At 34.0% G+C, this 20106-nt stretch overlaps 1 protein-coding gene and 1 long non-coding RNA gene across 2 annotated transcripts in view; both read left to right on the forward strand.

The window, feature by feature from the left end:
* LOC100166688 (runt-related transcription factor 1-like) overlaps positions 1-7165 on the forward strand; it is a 24755-nt gene extending 17590 nt beyond the window's left edge. Inside the window, exons 4-6 of the mRNA XM_001950184.5 lie at positions 2610-2747; positions 5222-5443; positions 6206-7165. Of these exons, the coding sequence (XP_001950219.2) occupies positions 2610-2747; positions 5222-5443; positions 6206-6810 (965 nt within the window). The 3' untranslated portion in view covers positions 6811-7165. The remainder of the gene's footprint in view (positions 1-2609; positions 2748-5221; positions 5444-6205) is intronic.
* A 10917-nt stretch (positions 7166-18082) lies between these two features.
* The window catches only part of LOC107883974, a 63741-nt gene continuing 61717 nt past the window's right edge, over positions 18083-20106 (forward strand). The window contains exon 1 of the long non-coding RNA XR_003839380.1: positions 18083-18584. This is a non-coding gene — a long non-coding RNA (uncharacterized LOC107883974). The remainder of the gene's footprint in view (positions 18585-20106) is intronic.

Genomic DNA, 20106 nt, shown 5'->3' on the forward strand with positions numbered 1-20106 from the left:
TATTACACTACGAAAATAGGTATTTCACGCAGTTGCACAATAATACGAGTACGCGACGAAATATTACGGACAACTGAAGTTCACTATACCTATACGCGTTTCGGTTTTATAGATTTTATCGGTATATTTTATCGGCCAGATAGTAAATTACCTAACCGATAGTAAAAATATTATTTTGAAATGGAAAATTTATCACTTTGTTCTTTTTTGTCTAAGCTAATTTAAGAACTTATTTCGAAAATTGCCAAATATGTTCTTAAATTTTCTAATATACTCAAATATGCATTTATATGCAATAATGTAAAAATATGCAAAAATATGCAAAATAAAATTTTTAATTTGATATCGTGGTGTTATGAAACACATTTGTTATTCACTAGAATTTTTATACGATCTTTCTAAAAAAATATGAAAAAACTAGAAGTCCTCAGCCCTAATTATAACTATTGGTGTTTTTCATTTTTTGCAGTATGAGCGATTTTGTGTTTTGAATGTCTACAATTAAATAATCAATAATAAATAAATTCAGTAAAATATTTTAAGATACTAGAATTACTAGCTACTGTATCCTAGTGTAATCCATGTTTACTTAAAATGTTCTATCATTAATATTTAAGTTAGAAAAATTGTTTGTTATTAATAATTATTAAATTATCTATTTTTAATTGTATATAGGTAATTTTCCTATCACTCTAAAATATAATTCAATAAATAATGTTTACTTAAATAAAATAATAAGCATTTTCAAATACACAATTTGGAAATAGTACGTTTTGGCTTAATTAAAACTTGTTGGCAGTACATTAAATAGTGCGTTTTGCTATCATGGAAATAGTACCTCTTGGAAAAAACATTGGCAATAGTTATCAATAAAACCATGGTTTAACACGGAAATTAGCACGTTTTGGTTAATGTTTAAATCCTTTAATTCACAAAGATTAATTCATTGGAAATAATTAGTTTTGGTCTCACTGCTATTTTTGTTATAAATGATTTATACAAAAATAACCATTCTTTCCTTTATTTTGAGACACCCATCGATTTCCCGCTATGTTTACATTATAATTTGATGTGTAACGCAATTCCAATACCTAATTCATTTTGGATTGTAACCACTGTTAAATATCTTGGATGTATATTATACTTCCAAGACATTTGAGGTAATGGATGCATTTTTTTTATTAATATAGGACAAAAGGAATTATATTTCAAATAAATTGTAGTAATTAACAAAAAGTTAATGTTTACGCAAAAATTATCATATTTTAAGATACTGTGATGAAAAAAATATAATCAGTAACCATTATTTGTATTAAATAGACATCAGATATAATTTTAAAAGTATTATTATTATTTTCAAATTTTAATTTTGTCTTCGTGTTTTTGATAATATCGTAATGTGTGTTTTTATTATTTTCCTGTACAAACATAATAAGATTTATTTTGCTTACTTTTGACCACCGAAAGTACCAACTAGATCAAATTTGATACCAGAAAGCACCCTTAATTTTAAAGATTAATTGAAGCAAATTGTTTTCTCCAAAAAATAATCAGATAATACGCCCAAAAACATAAACCTATAAAATGTTTACTGTTTAGTATACATGATAACCTAATATTTAATATTCAATTAGTAATATAATATTTTGTGGTTTAAAATGTTAAGTAGGTAAGTGAGTAAGTCCATTAAGGAGAAAATGAATATAGATTCCTACCTATATTAGGACCAGATTATATAAATGTTGTGGCGTAATCCTAAACCATGCGGTCACTGACTCGTTCTCTGATAAAATCCCTTCTAGGTGACTGCCGGTCACGTATATTTATTTTATCTTTGTGACGCGTCTTCTTTGGCCATTGTATATTTTCAATATTTTCTTAACGGCAAAAATGTTTATTACGTGTACAACGCACAGCGGAATATTTTAAAAGAATAAATAACTCATGCCATATGATAATAACATACTATAATATTTGGATGATAACATAAGATGATTACGATTTTAATTTTAATTTCAAACATGATTTTTAGGAAATTTGGACATAATACGCTTATATTTTAATGTGTTTTTTATAACGAAGTATAATAACTCTATATACACAAAGCACGGTGTAATTTAATTTACAAAAAACATAAACTTTAGTACAAATATATGTTTATACGAGACATTGATAGAGTACATCTTTATAAATCTGCTACACTTATATATAAAAGAAAATAATATTAACAATAGCTACAATAGATGCTGTACTCGCCAATTATAAGCATATTATTATCCATATCTTTTGTTTGCGCGCGTAAACGATGACTTTAAGCTGTTTGATAATTTAATTAATAATAATATAAAGAAAAGTAAAACTATAATTATAAATTATTACTGGTTGCCTTTGATGGTGTTTTTAACGCATGAATAAACTGAAGTCAAGCCAAATCATATGCTCGAAATCATGATATTATATAATAATAAGTAATAACTTAAAATATTATTAAATTACGCTCTTAAGAATCCGATGTCTGTTATGTAAAGCAATAACCATAAAATTCCAATATCTTGTATGATGTAATAAAAATAATTTTAATTTAAAATATTTTTTTTTTTTACTTTTAGGGCAACAGCAACAGTTTCACGCCTTTGCTTTTGGCCAAAGACCGTTCTTATCGACGCACTTCGCTAATCCATTAGATCCACTGCACAGGACTGCCGATCCACTTGCTTTCCGCATGCCAGCCATGGCAAATTGTCAAAGTGAGTTCGTATACACGTAATACTACTCGTATAATCAGTATGACACAAATTATGCCATAATAACGGTAATCCGTGTTTTTTTTTATTTTTGGGGGAGTTTATTTAAAACTATCTAACTAACAACTGCAGGTACAACAGGGGTGGTGTACTGGTGTGTATCTGTGCATGAGGGTCGATTCCCATGGGTATATAATGTTCCTTTGAAACGATAACAAACGACTACAAAATAAAGTAATATCATATTACGCGTGGATGTATCTTCCCGATCTTGTTTAAGTATCATCGCATTAGGTTTAAATAATATCTGTTTCGATGACATAAACCCCCCGGTGTACCTAATGAAAGCGTACTAATAATAAAACGCGTATATCATAAAATGTATTGCAGCGCTATAAGTTATAACACAGTTTTTATGAGGTTTAAAGATAGGAAACTAATAATTTTAATATCAAGACGCGTAACATATTATTGCTATTGTTTTCAACAATGCGTTATAATTACATTTAATTTCCCTATTTTGTTTTTATGATTTTCATTATACGTCATGTACTGCAGCGAGTTGCAGTAATAAAGATTTAGATAAAAAAAATTAATTTCACCAACATATTTTTTCAGTTGCGTTTGTATTAATCAATACAGTTGTGTAATATTGGTTATGTGAAAACGATAAAAACGTAATACCTTCAAGACGAAAAAATATGTTTTCTCCGAAGTCATGTGTTCGAAGTCCCTCCCTCTATATAACTCGGTTATTTGGAACGTGTTTTTTTTTGTATTATATTCAAACGCATATGTTTGTCGTAAATCGTACCACTAGTTCATTACCACGCGCGATGTCGAAATGCGTTTGATAAACCATGTATATCTAACTAGATACCATGTTGTATCAATACTAGTTGTGACTCACGAGGAGTAAAGAATAAAACTTAGGAAATCCGAAATATGAGGTCTATTGGCTTTATTTATAATATAGATTCTCTATATACATAAAATAACTCGTCCTGAACATAGATAATTTATCTATGTATTATTTATTTAATCTAATTTATTATCTATGGTCCTGACTGACTGACTGATTCATCATCGCCTAGCTGGAACCACCGAAGCTATGAGTATGAAAGTTGGTCAGTAGTTTAGTTTTATGACCCACTAAGAAATGATATTCCGAAAACTCGCATTTTAAAGAGGTCCTCAAACAAGCAGATTTTGAGATTCGCGGAAGAATTTTTTTTTATTTATAAATTGTTTACAGTTGGCTGCAGATTATAATAGTAAAAGTAGAAATGGTGTCAGACATGGTGTTTAGAGACATCAGAAAAGTTTTTGAAAATAGTTTAAATATACCAAATTTAATCGGCTCTTCTAGGTCAAATTGTTTCACAAAGGTAGGTATGCTGATACCGATTATTTATATCCGTGGGCTGAGGTACACTCAAACCGAGATACACCTTTATAAACCTTATAGGATTTTTTGCAAAAAAAAAAAACCGCCCACGGTCGAAGATGGGTTATTCAGCTAGTATTGTATATTATGGTACATCGGTAAAAGGGTGTCATAGTTGCAATTTATTCCTACACCGCATAAATAACAACAATGACATACCGATGGACAAACGATATAACATTGCGTGTAATACATTTATAATATTGTAACAGTGTCATGAAAAGAGAAAAACATATTACTTACTACATTTCGGTCGTTTAACTAACGCGGAACGGACGGTAAATGATGATAGCCATAATAATTATTATTATATCGTGGAATTTGCTCATAGCTATACCGAGGCGATTCGCCACCACAGGGCGTATGTTGTAGTATATTTATCATTATTTCGTCCGGGTGGCGGCCAACGTGCGGTCGGGTATATTCTATAATGTATATCATTATTATATCTTTCGTTTATAATACGTACTCGATATCATCAATTCACGAACACAATCCATTCGGTCTCGAGTCGCGGTTAATGATCACGAACGGATTTGGACATCCTGTAGCTCGGTGTATCACGGTGTTACGACCTAAACGATTTTAGCACCGTCTCGGACAACCATACACATTGATATTATATTATTGTACTGCAGAAATAATCTCGTTTCTCAGTCAATTCATCATCTCGACCGCGCGACTCAACTGCATACGATTGCGGCGGAGAATGGGGACGGCGATTGTGTGGTCGTGGTGTGGTGAGGGGGAGGGTGAGGATTTGTGTGCGTGTGTGGCAGAGGCGTGGTACAACACTTATTGCAATAATGATCGATAGTTGAACAATAACGATCCATATACCTAAGTATACTTACTACTTAGTATCAGTATGTACATATAATATAATACTATACAGTAGGTAATGATAATTATTAATTATGAAAATATGAAGCGTGCGTATATTATAGTATTTATATTTAATACTTTAATCAATATTAATATTATGACCACAATACAATAAATTTAATATCGATATTGCGGTTGTTGACAGACATGGGTCAGTTCGCACCCCATCACTCGTGGGGATACTCTCATTCAACCGCGTACTCGACGTGGCCGGGCGGGGGCGGATGCACGAACTTCACGCCGCCCGCGCTCGCCACCGGATTCACCGGCTCCGTCGCCGCATCCGAGCTTCACACCTCCCTGTCGGCCGGACACCAACACGACTTGTTCACGACGTGCACGGTCAACGCTCAGACTACGGCCGCCGGTAAGTTTCTAATATCATTCTAACATATATGAACCGGTTCCAAATACCTGCACGTACGTACGTTACTGGCCCGGTTCTCCTAATTTGGATTGTGCAATTTTTTATCGGTCCTAATATTAATTTATAACTCAAAAGTGAATTCACATCGAAATTCACCACATATCGTGAGTGCATGCTGAAGTAGGGGACGAGGGTTATGGGTAAGGCGGTAATGTGAAAACGTTGTTTAAATCCCCGGAATTATCTAACGTCCTTTAAAGATTTAATTTCTTCCAAAACATTTTTATAGCTATCAACGTTTCAGACAAACGTGTGGTGATTTCGTTTTGGTTTACTTGCGTCATGTACAATAATAAGTTGGTACCTGGTTAATGTTTTGTAACCCCTATTCGTATACAATATTGAATCTACTAAAGATCAATATGGTGGTAATGGTGGACTGAATGAAATATTAATTTGAGTTAGTTAAGTCAACTTCAAGATTATTAAGTTACTATAGATAATATAGATAGGTATCAAAAAAAAAAAAATACATCTCTTAATAAGTTTAAAATTAATATGGGGCGAAATATTGAATTAATTAGTTTAATAAAAAATATATAGTTTTATAAATTTTGTTTTAATTGCCACCTGGGTCACAGATTATGATAACTGTACAACTTGATGACTTATCGCTTAGTTTTTAAATAATATTAATATAGTAATAATAATAATCAAACTAAGAGCGCGTCGCGTATTATTGTTTTTGTTTCCTGTACAAAGTGATGCCACCGTTTGCGGACACGACCGTGCCGACCGTCAACGGACCGGGTGACCTAGAGCATCAGCTACTGCTGTCATCGGCGACTTCCAACTGTCACCAGCAACACGACCGGACCGGGTTCCCGACGGTCAGGGGTTACCACCAGCAGCAGTCGTCTGTTAACGACCAGTCGATGCCTCCGCCGGCGCCGGATCTGCACCCGACAATTTCGTCGGGTCCCAGGTCGACCGACTCATCGACGCCCGACTCGCCTACCGGGGCTGGTGGGTCCACCGACGACATGATGGCCATCGGCCACGCGCACGGTTACGATCAGCTGGGCGGTGGCGGTGGAGGTTACCACGGTGGCGGTCATCCGACGACGGGCATGCAGTTACCGGCGTCGTTGCAACTCTACTCTCAGCTGTACCACGCGTCCGCGGCCGGCAACATGACCAGACACCATCACCACCACCATCACTACCACCAACCCGGTGACGACGAAGGCGGTGGCGGTGGCGTCGGCGTCGACGACGATCATTTGCAGGTCAGCGGCGCCTCCCAGAGGCCCACCCAACAGGCCGTGGCCGCGACCGACCACGGGGCCGTCTGGAGACCTTATTGAGTGGGTAGAAACGACATGACACGACGGCCGTCCGTGGATCTGCCTAGCCTATACATGTATGCCTTCCTAAACTATTATTTTTATTACGATGTGTTTTAATATATTATTATGATATCAGGCGAAACTATTTAGATTTAAAATAACTAAAATAACTCGTAATATTATAATGTAATAATTATTGTATACGACTAAGACTATTCCTAGATCAATAGATCATAATATTATTATTATTATTATTATTAAACCTACTACCTATAATATATAATATAGTCATATATTATAATACGATGTATATAAACCTTGTGATTCACGTAATATAATAATATATGTATATTATAATGTTATAATATACGATGTGCAATATTAAACGATATTCTATTAATATATTTTATGATCTTCTCGGTACACACAACTACATAATAATATGACTATAACAATAGACAAGTATCCCTATATTGTATATTATTATTGTCGTGATATATAATATTTCTGACGGCGGCGCACGCGGTTTCGAGTTTCGTTTCTCGTCAGCCCATGGTAGACGGTTGGTTGGAAATCTCTCGGCAAAATGTTATAATGTTGTGACGACGACGAGCGAAAAACGGTGACGGGGAGGGGCAGACGGAGGCGGACGCTGCGCAGCGCATGTATATATAATAATAATAATAATAATAATATAGTTCTCGCATATCGAAAACCGCCGAGCGGCGCGCAAATGAACTTTTGGCCGCCGTAATAAGACGGGACCCGTGAGCAGGCGGAGACGGGTTGTACGTACACGGACCCGCGTGTAGATTCCACAGTCATGTATTATTCATTACGGTGGGCCGCCACACGCGCGCCGCGCCGCACATATTGTATAATATTCTACGCGAGAAGATTCTTCCGCCGCCGCGGGTTGTAAGTAACCTACAGCTCCGAGCCGCCGGGGAATATAATGTTAGAACTATACACGGACGCGGGGAGTTATGACGAGCGGAATTCATTATCTTACTTGCGGCGAGGCGGGCGCGGGCGAAGGAATTCATAACTCCCGCGACTTTCCCCGCGAGACCAATTGGCGGCGCGGCGCGTACACGTACGCGCGCGAGCCCGCCGACGGTGTATTATACGCGTAGTATTGTTATTATTATTATTATCATATATATATATGTACACGTAATAACAATATTAAGCGCGATGCCCTTTTGTTTTAATTCGAAAGTCTCATCTCGTATTCACCAGCCGCCGCGCCGCCCGGAAGCCGTTAATTATAATATCCCTCGCTCGACCAGAACGCGCGCGCGCGCATTCTAACCCGAATTATAGTCGGGGACTATACCCGCGCGTTATGCATAATAACATTTAGGGCCCGGCCGTAAATGCCCTAAAGACGAATTGTGAAAAATGTATTGAAAAATAACCACCACAATCCATTTCCGACGCAATATTATGACCCACTTTATTACTACCGAAGATTTTTGCCGACAGGTGCGAGAGTAAAACGATGGTTTAACTTTCGGCGATTTCAACTTTTCTTTATCTTAAAACTATAAGTAATACGACAAAAAAATTCTGAATTTAGGTATACGCTTAGGCTTTATAAGAATACTCGAAATAAATGTGATATCAATGTAACTTTTAAAGCGAATACTTAAAAAAAAAAATTTCACACTAAAAGCTTGTACTTATAGGATGTGTTAATAATATGAACTAAAAGTTAAAATTGTTACGTTGTTTACGCGTCATGCGAGGATGTTATCATATGAACATAAAATGTAACCAAAAGTTTATGTCTTGTAAGTACCGTGGTATATAGATTTGAGTGTCTGGTTGTGCAAGGGATAGGCATGATATGCGAGTCCAGCACTTTTTGTGACTTCCGCTTTACCTCGTTGCACTGACGCTGAAAGGACAAATGGTCGCTTTCCAACGCTTCAACCGTCATCAAAAACCAAACTTGCAATTAAAACTTGAAAAAAAATGCATTTCTTAGATCTTAAAAAGTAAAGTTTATTATGTTTATTGAGCTTAAGCCCGGTTACTATGGTCATCAGCTGTTTATTGTTGTTTGTAGGGAGGAGGAACGGTCGGAACGGTTAAGGAACCTGTGTTTTTAGGTTTGGCGGAATTTCAAATTGGGCACCCGTGAGTTTTTTCCATGCCCGGTTGGGGGATGGCGGCCTCACTCTCTAGACCAGGGAGAGGAGCCACCTGTGGTCGAGATTCGAATCGGCGACGGTGCGCGTCGAAACTGACGCCGTTGTCCACTCGGCCACTCCGTTCCTCTTATTATTGTGTTTTATTTCAAATAGTAGGTACAATAAGTACATATTATCATATAAAAGAAGATATTATTATTATGAAGAAATACTAAGATTCAAATATTACTAACAGGCCTCGCCTCTTTTTTAATTATCTGACCAAATGAGAATAACTGTCGAAGAGTACCGCCTAATATTACATAGGTAGGTGTATTATAATATATATATATAATTTCCGTGAGTCCGTGAAAAAAGGGAAACTGTATAATTAAATTACCCATATTACTCAGTAACTTATGCATATTTTTAAATTCTGTTTGCGGGACACGAAACTAGACTATTGGATCATCAATCATCTGCAGACATAATTCTAATTTATGTATAGGGTACTAAGTAATATAGGACGTATAGTAACGGATTTATGTAGTGTACCCTGCATGTACACACGTTTGCCACTATTTGGGCACTATTCCAATATGATGGTTTTTAACAGAACGTTAAATTTGGTACAATTATTATTTGCGTTCAACAGTTTGTGAAAAAGGCTGGTTTCGGTCGGAGGCACTTTTATTGGATTAAAAACACAATGCTAACGTACAAAAATCACTTGGGCCGCGTGCAGTTACAGTTGTCGCTTGTTCGTGTGCAACCGCCGTCACACCGATACGGTCTTGCGAGTTTCCCGACAACAGCGGGACTGCGAGGTTAAGTTATAGAAGATTAGGTATAAGTACCTGCGAAAAAGCCTAGGAATTACGACAACGTTGTAAAATAATGTTTTATTTGTAATAATATATGTATATTAAACGCGAAAACGGTTGAAATACGCTAAGACTTTGAATTCCGTTCTCAAGTTCACAACGACGAGAGTAACTTTCAAATACTACATGAACGCGAACGCATATTATGAACTTATTCTTTCCAAACACTTGATGAGCATCGTATACGTCATAATATATTATTAAAGTATATTGTATATTGCGCCATCGTCTCTATGCGCATATTATATTATGACTCTCGCCCGCTCGGCCGCTGCTAGTTTGCGATTTATATACATATTATTAGGGACACCGTAGAAAACTTTCGTTTTATATGCACAATATTATGCGCCCTCGAAATACCACACGCCGGAAACAGCGTAAAAACCATCCCGAGAACATATTATCGCGCGAGTATATTAAAACGCGTGTGTGTGGGTTTTCTTTTGTATATAGGTACCTAATATTATATTATAATATGTGATGTATATACGCTTTTAAGTAAGTTTTCGACTAACCTACCCACCCCATACCGGATGCTCGGTCGTCGTACGCGCAGCATGTAATAATATATTATAAATATTATTCAGATCGGTCGGAGGTAAGTAAATTGATACCGGTTACCGGAGCCTTATACATATTGTATAAGATGTAGTTGTTATATAATATAGTGTTCAACTTGCGTGTATACGAAAATATTAGACTAGGTATACAAAGTGATACACCTAGCTCGCTCACCTTTATTTTTTCTCCAATAAAGCAGTTAAATCTGATTTTTGGAATTTTTCAAAATAATTACTCAAATTTTTAAGCTATTGAGATCTTATAAACTATAAAATATTATTGTTTAGCTGATCATATTTCTGAACAATTTTACGTACCAAAAACGAAATTTAATCGAGTAGGTTTTGAGTTATTTAACTTTGTATATACTAAGGTCTAATGATAATAGGTCCATGATAATTAGTTCAGAAGAATGGAGGCTATAGTTTGGGAAATTGTAGTAATTATTAATGCTAATCTATTAAATTTAATAATTCGTAAAAATGGTTCAAGCACCTATGGTAAATAGTAAATACTAGATTCAATATTACATCTATTTTGTCTTATCGTCATATCATTTGTAAGGATTATTATCCTTAGTATAACAATTTTAATAATCGTGAAACTACTTGTTTGCATTTTGAATTAGGTACAATAAAATTTTTAAAAAAAATATGCAAGTAGATAGGTACCTAATTACTAAATAATTTACAGTAAAAAAAAATGTGATTTTCGTTTTAAAAACAAAAGTTATAGGACACTAATTATGTAGTGCAAAATATCTCAAAGATTTGAAATTATGATAATTAAGCTTGTTTAAAATTTCCGAAAATCAAAATTTGAATAAGTGTATTAGGTAAAAAAATATTTACACTTAATTTCCCAATGATACTGGTGGCCGTTAGCTGCGAAAAAGAGAGACGAGGTCTGTGCGTTTACCATGCTTGAACTATATATATTATATACCCTCTTCAGATACTTCCATTAAATATTAGAGTGCGATTTGGATTAAGTAGCACTATTTATTCACAGAGAAATATCAACTTGTGTCTAAAAAGTTTAAACTATAACGGACGAATTATATTAAATATATTTAAATGTATACACTATATAGTAATATAATATAATTATTATTTATTATAATAATAATTATATAATCGATTATATAAATTCCTCACCTGATGCTTCAAAAATGCTCAATTATTACATATAGCAATTTGGAAATATGGTTTACGCTTAACACATCAAATACGAATTTGAATAGAAACGGATTTTAAGATGTATAATATACCTAGCAAAATATTAATGTGCGTATATTTGCGATTGATCTGCAAATTAAAAATAAATGGAAATAAAATATAATGTTATATTTAAGTATTAATTTGTGTTTGAATGATGTAAAATTCAAATCAAAAGTTTTGTAGTCAAATAATACATTTACATTTTTTCATTGTAACCACTTATACGTACCACCTGGTGTACAATAGTACCACTGATTATAAGTAATGGAAAAAAAAAACTAATAAGAAATAGGAAAATAACAATACACACAATTAAAAATTATCAAAAGAAAAAGACACTATAACCTAATAATAATTATTCATAACTTAATATGTTCATATTATTATTTATTTAATAATATATATCAATAACTACATGGTGATACCATGTGTATACCTATACTAATCATCCACAACTATTATTTTCACTAATTTACCAACTTGCCTGTCATATTGTTATAAAATGTAAATTCATTATTAATTTATCATTAAGTAGTTTTTTCGTAATAAGATTATAATATGTACATTTTTCATTTTATTCTTTGAACTATTAAATTATTAGTTATTACCATACCAACTTATTATTTTAATACGCATCTACATTGAAAATAAGTTATTTAGATAAAAAAATTATACATTTTACATTAAAATCTATGAGCTGATTGTAAAAACCCTGTCCTTATTTGGGCAAATAAATTGTGAATTCGTGTTTGTTTGATTAAGGCACAATCTATATACGTGCTGTGATATTTGCAGGTAATAAAGGTAAAAAGATACGCGTCGTGTTTGGTTTTCACTTTTTATACGAAAATAATTACATTTTATACGTTATAAAAACTCTAGTATATTGTATAATGATGACTTGTTTGTCATGATCATGGACTTTTTTTTTCAAAAGTTCAAATAAATAAATATTTACAATGGGTATTTTTCTCATTTAATTAGACCCCAAGCACTTTTTATTTCAACATGTTATCACATTATTTTTCCGTCGACTTTTATTGGTTACCAAACATCTTCAGGATTAGCACAGGGACGATCAGTGGCGCCGAAGTTTTTAAATTAATGAGGTCGGGCAATTTTAAAACTTCCCGGCCTCAATATCTTAATTATTTAATATAGAGGTACCCTAATATACATTTATTCATAGTCATGGTTTAAATATACTCATGCTCGTATTAAAGTTATGAAGTAAATAAAATATGGAATTTTTTTTAAAAAGAGGTCGGGCCGTAACTTCGGCGCCACTGGGGACGATAAAGTAATAGGCTCACACCAAGTCACTAGTGTGTGCTGTGGTCAAGTATTGTCTGGCGTCGCTCCAGGCTCCGGATGGATTCTTACTTCTTGGCGACGAAACCATACTCTACATAAAAACACATGTTCCAACCGTAACCCATGGTAACTAACAATAAACACTATGCTGTATTGTATACAGTTATATTATTTGTCTACAAAAAATTGTCTAAGATATTCTATAACAAGTATTATTAACTATTTTTTTTTTTACTTAAAGTAAATTCCACCCCGTGTTCGATTCTAAATTATGTTAGAAAATCATATTGAACTGACGAAAGATACATTTAAATTTTTGAATATAACTATCTACAATGAGGGTATAGCCGTACCTACACCGGCTACACCACTTGAAGAAAAAAAATATAACAAAAACTATAACCTAAAATAGCACTACGGTAAAACATAATATTATATTAATGGCTTGGCGTGGCGGCGTGGTGGCTGCAATCAGTCACGCCGTTATCAGCTGAGAGTGAGTAACGGCCGTTGCCAATCCATTAGTTCACAGATGGGTGACCACCCGTGTTCGTAGTGACAAAAACTTTGCCACACATACATGCGTGGCCAACGAACAGTTCTAACCTTACCAACTTTAATCCCTACAATAGCTAATGGCCATAATTTCCCGACTCGAGACAAAAAAAATAAAAAATAGTATAAAATTAGTTATTACGTACCTACCTACTGAGTTTAACCAAGGCGACAAGATAAAATAGAAACCCAATGCACATAATTATTATTACATTAATATTATACTAATTCATCATTAAGTACAACTTTTAAAATTATTATTAAAAAACAATTGTACTATACATAAATATAATAATATAAGAGGTGTTTTTTTTCAACAAACACATTTTTGTATTTTACATTTTATATTATTATCCATCATTGTACTTGGATATAGTATTCTTTATTTTTTTTCCCAGTTCGTTTATAGAATTGTTTTTATTAGGTTTCTAAACATTAGAACACCTTATATCCCCGTTGTGTCCGGCCGTCTGCCTGTTAGTTATCTATACATAGTTGCAATTGTTGACATTAAGATATTCATTTAATTATTGTAATATTATAGTTATTACTTATTACTACATAATATAGTTAAGATCGTTTGAATTAAGATATTTAATTACGATTATTGATATTGGGATAATTATTAGGTACTTATTGTATAAATATTTAATATAGATTCTTATTAGCCAAAATATACTGCCAAAATATTAAGGTCACCAAATTCTGTTTAAATTGTATTTGATATTAAAGTTTGTTGCTTTGTATTAAAATACGTTTATAAACCGGAATTTAGCTGAATAAACTTTCCTAAATTGTTATTTTTTTTATTGTGTTACTGACTAAAAATCTTAAATTTTTATTTGCATACTTAACAATTTAATTAACGGCCTAATTGTAGGTTTGATAATTTTATATGTTTATCAGATGTTGTATATAAAAATAAATTATTATAATCCTGTAAATTTTATTACAATTTGAATAGATAAATAATAATAATAATAATAATAATAATGTACTGTAAATTGTTTTACAAAAATCCGTTACATTTTAATCGACCTAAGACTTTTTCTAATAGAAATTAAACATTATTGATTCCATAATATTATGTATATTTGATATTAAATGTTTTTTATTGCGTGTTATAGTCTTTAGAACTGACAAACGGAAAATATCGACATCAATCACACGCAACTTCACGAGTAATGTAAACAATAAAATTACGATCACTTCGACTGTGGTATAACATTAGTTTCCCTCATTGACCATAGTATAACCTCGGCGACCACGGTCTACATTGTATGTGCTCTTGGGCGGATAACCGAGATAATTTCCGTTGTTAATCAGTCAGTCGTGGGAAATACATCAGTGGTCACTGGAATTTTTCTTCGTCCGGTTATCAACGAAACCGTTTTCCCGTTGGTGACCTCAGGTTTGTATTTAAATTGTGATGGTGTGCAATGCGACGGTATTCAAATGGACTTAATTTGTGAACATCGTCGTTTCCGGTTAGGTCCATTACGATCCAAGGTAAGACGCACATCGTGTGACCTATATTATTAAAAGTCCCTTGTAAGGATGGATAATATTATGATATACACATAGTTATTTATATGTGTGTATATTGAATACACTATTATACCTTCGATTTTATAACCGTTATTATAGCAATAGCATTGTTTAGAATTTGTTGTATATATTATAATATGTTCTTATAAAATAATATATGTGTATTGTATTGTGTTTACCACATACAGCTTTATGACTACCTATCATTGATGTTGATGGATTTGAAAAATCCAAGTTAGACCTTAGTAAATATTTGGGTTTAATATGGGCTTGTTGTCGCAGTAACAATTTACGTAGGTACAAAATCCCAGCACCATTCCCCCACCGCCATAACATTACAGTTAAAATAAAAGTATTTCACATGTTAATTGCATGATATTTTATACAATTATTATACATAAATAATTAAATATTAGAATACATTTAATAGGTTTACAGGTAGGCAGTTAAAAATGCATTTATAATTATCTCCAGTAGAAAATAAACATAATATTATACTAATATTTGAATTATGTAAACTACCTAAATAGTACCTATATAATATTAAGAAAATATTGTAAACATTTCGACATATAACTAGTTACTTATATCTTGTTATAACTTATAATGTTATCAACGTAATATGGTTATACACTTATACTCAGACACTGAGTTATATAGTTTTATATAGGTTGGTAAATCATATATTGTTTCGACTAAAAATAACATTTTAGGTGTCTAAACAAAAATTTCTGACACTTTACATCCCGTTGTGTCCGTCGGTCCATAAAGAACATTACATGGTTACAATTGTTGATATTAAGAAATTAATTTTTTAATTTTTATTAGCTTCCAACCAAAAGTTATGATAGCTCAACAATTAATTGAACGTAACAGTAAAACTTAACTACTAAGTATAACATGACATTATAATTATGTAAATACACGATGATATGAATGTACGGAAGGTATGAAGTTTGTGTTATGGAATGGGAGTGGTGTGGACTGTAGAGTGGGATTTTGTTTAATAAGAATGTGAGTGAAGTTAGAAGAGGAAGATATTTATTTCTTCATTATTGTTCGTATAGTTACTTTACGTAGTTACGGTTGTTTGTATTAAGATATTTAATTACGACTGTATAAGTATTTAATATAGAATCGAACTATCCGAAATATTAAGGTTACCAAACTTTTATAAATTTTACTTCGAATTATAGTTCATTGCAGCTTTGTATACAAGTATACAACGCCTTTTAATATTTTAAAATACGTTTAGATATCGGGAAATTAGCATGACCGCAGAGTGAGCTTTCCTAACTATTGTTTATAACATATCTAGCTACTTTTTCTTTACTATAATTATCTTAGTTCACATAATATAATCAGAAAATTGTTCCATAATTTTTTGATAGAGTGGTTCTTATAGATAGTATAGTTAACTACTTGTCAATAATTACCATCTTTTGTATAATATCTATAAAAGCTCAACCAATTATGACAATTCCACACTATTACTTAAATATAACTTTACTATAGTTTTGTGCTTCAAATTTATATTTTCCATGGTCGCAATAGTTGCAGTCAGAAAACAGTCACTTAAATCGGTTTTAACGAAGTCGCTTGAAAAATAAAGTCGACGATGGCAGCATAATATATAATATCGCAGCTCTATCTGACGGAAAAGGGTGCGGCGCTGTACAGTTTTTACGCCCCTCGGTCGTTTCTTTGTCGGCAAGCTCGCCAAAGAAAATAGTGCCCTCCGTTTTTCTTAGAGTTTTCTTACCCGCTTTTTCTCCGCCCTCTTTCGCGACGTGGAAAAAGTTAGACTCGAACGTCTTTCACGAGATGTCGCTGATAATTCCAAAAACAAAACGAAAAAATATTACAAAAAAAAAAACTATTGTAGCAGTCCGTTGTCTTCGCAATCATACATATGTGTGGTGTTGTATGACGTGCACGTATCGTAAGGTGCCTACAGAACAGCCTACTAAAAAATTGTTGTATTTTGTGGGGGGCTATCTAATACCAAAGTTAATTATTCAAATGTCACGGTGCTGCGGTGTATAGGCGGTACTTAGAAGGGTATTAGAATAGGTAGCATAATATATGTCAACATAGTATATATTATCATAGTGATTAATGACTGCACACCACATAATGAATTTCATTTAGATAAATTATATAGGTACCTATGTAGTTATGTCAGTTGATTAAAGTTAGGGATTATATACCTATATAATATAAGCAAAAGACATTAAACAAGCAAAAATGACGATAATATTATAATAATTGACGCAGAGATCAGCAGACAGCACTAAGAATAGTATGGTGCTCATATAATTCGTAGGAAATAGAAAAATAACAGGAGGAGCGATTCGTGTTTTTCGTGCAGCTTTGCCTACGACGTGACGGTGCAGAGGGATGCCGGATACGACGAGACCGGAAGCCACGGCTGGGTGTGCGACTATCGTGTGGGTGCGATACGATGTATGACGAATAACGATGAAGGTCTCTATAAATTAGGTAAATAATATTATTATAATGACGTGTAGTTATCATATCAGGCGGATGCGGCTCACAGCTACCGCAGCAACAGTCAATTATAATAATCAATCCAAATAAATTATAATATTATCGTGTTATACCTACGTATTACCATTATTATTGTACACCTACGTGAGGGTACACGCAAAGCGATCATCAACCACGTAGGTACCTTGACGATTGGATGTGGGGGGGAGGGGGGTGAGAACGAACACACACACTAGCGCGCGCGGCGCCGGGTCCGCTGTCGGCGTCGTTCGAGGATACGCCTCTCTCGCGGTCCGCCGCACGCCCTGCCCGCCGCGAATCGACACCGTCGCGGTTGCGGTTTTGCCCGCCGCCCCCGTTGTGGTGACGGTCGTCGCGGTGGCGGCGGGTGCGGGCGAGGCGGAAAAAAGCACTCTACGCGATATTTCGCCAAAATGATTGGCTGCGGTTAACCGCAAACTCCGACCAACCACCGCAACCCGTCGCCGGCCAGCGCCGCCGCCTCCGCCGCCGCTGACTTTTTCCGTCGCGATAAACCGCCGCCACGGCGGCCCGGCGTAGTATACCGTGCGGTCGTCTCGCGGCGGTCGCGGTTATGTGTTATACCTAATAATCGTATAATACCCGGTAACAACAATTTAACGCTGTTCGGCGGCGGTGCAGGACATGTCCGAGTCGTGGTCGCGTCCGCGGAGTCCGTCTTCCGCGCAGGACCTGCGACAACCACGGTTATAGATTTCGCCGTTATTTTATACGTCACCGGTGCCGTGGTATCATATTATACGCGTGCAGTGTACCTATAGATGATAAAATACGTAAAAAGTGAAAACGACCGGGAAAATAATATGTTATATCGAATCGCTCCGAAGATATTTCGATGAAGTGTGCGATGTTCTACATAATATTGTGTGCTTAAGATCGTAAATTATTAAATTTTCATCGTTATTTATATAGGTACACGCATTTAAATATCTATCGTGTCAGAACGGCTGACCGACCGAAATCGACGACATAGTTTACTCTCTTCTATAAGCAAAAAATAACGATGCAGCGAGACTTTGGTATACTATATATGCCATAAATATATATATAGGTATAGCGTATATTATACGGTCACCGGAGAACGTGACCTATACCGAAGTTTTACATATCTGTTATTATTGTACAATTTTTTTTTGTTCAAAGAGAAAAACGACCAGAAAAATAATAATGTAACTACCAAGTACCAACTATACCACGTCAGAAGTACATCTTGCACGCGCTTATATGTATATTATGTAAGATTAATATTACTCACTCGTCCGAACACTATATTATAGGTCGAGTTCTGCATTGTGTTTATAGACTTCACGTACCGTGGAAACAATAGGTTTACGATTTTTAAGGCTGGCCTTGTGTCGTTCCCGAGGCGATCAGTTATATAATAAAATTGGCGAAACACATCAATTTATATTTATCATCTCCTATTTTTATAAAAAAATATTACGTAACGCATTTTTGTCCAACGAGACATGTACCTCTACACCACGAAATCGTTATTTTAAGTAGTTATTTATTATAATTTTATAACGTTATATTTTCTATACGAATAGTAGGTGTCGTACATTCGTACAATAATGCATTTTATTGCAAAACCTAACGAAAATCATAGCTGGAATAGAAGGAATAATGTGGGATCCCTTCGTATTAGTTGGGTAAACCGGATAATGAGCGGCTAGCCTATTATAGGAAACCCTACTAATGAGTCCAATAATAATTACAATAGGTACCTATAATTGGTTATTCAAAGTGTACCTAACTATCATAAAAGTACCATATGACATGCAGGGCACGATGGACTTTTAAAATATCTTAATCTGGCCTTGCAGACGACATTTTAAAGTGTAATATTTTTTTTCTATCTCGTAGGTACGTTTTAAATTATCGTCATGCAAAATATAACTGCCAATCAAAGTGAATTATTTTATTATTGAATATCTGAATGTAGGACAATTTTTTTACCATTTTTCGGTAGATTAGGATATTTTCTCCCGGTAATTTTTTTTAAGGCCGACATTTTCCCTCAAAGGTAAATAATAAAAAGTAATAGGTATTAGGTACCTAGCCATCATGGCATAGTAATATCTAACCATTTTTTTTATTTATTATATTTCTTAAAGTTATGTTTTTACTTAGTTTGTTTTAAGCACTTATAATTAATTATATTAATGGAAATATTGGACAATTTATTCTGTTTTATTATTATACACATTACGAAATTAGACCAGAGACAAAAAACATACAATATATTTAAAAAAAACATATGGGCGAAATGTCCACCTTAAAAAATGTACTCTTAGAAAATGTTCCACCTACCCAGAAATCGCGGATAATAGGTACCTTACCTATACGGTCATATTATATGGGCGTTCACCCCCCTCCCCTCCCTTGGACTGTATTTTAACGTTATTTTTCATATAAGTCACGTGTAAGTCTTCTTATCCATATTTCGGTAGTCTTGTTAAACCGTAATAAATTATTAAAATACATTTCTTGTCGGATAAATAAATCAATTTAATGAAACGTTGAAAGTTTTAACCACTT

This window comes from Acyrthosiphon pisum, chromosome A2 (assembly GCF_005508785.2).
Source record: "Acyrthosiphon pisum isolate AL4f chromosome A2, pea_aphid_22Mar2018_4r6ur, whole genome shotgun sequence".
NCBI classification, from domain to species: domain Eukaryota; kingdom Metazoa; phylum Arthropoda; class Insecta; order Hemiptera; family Aphididae; genus Acyrthosiphon; species Acyrthosiphon pisum.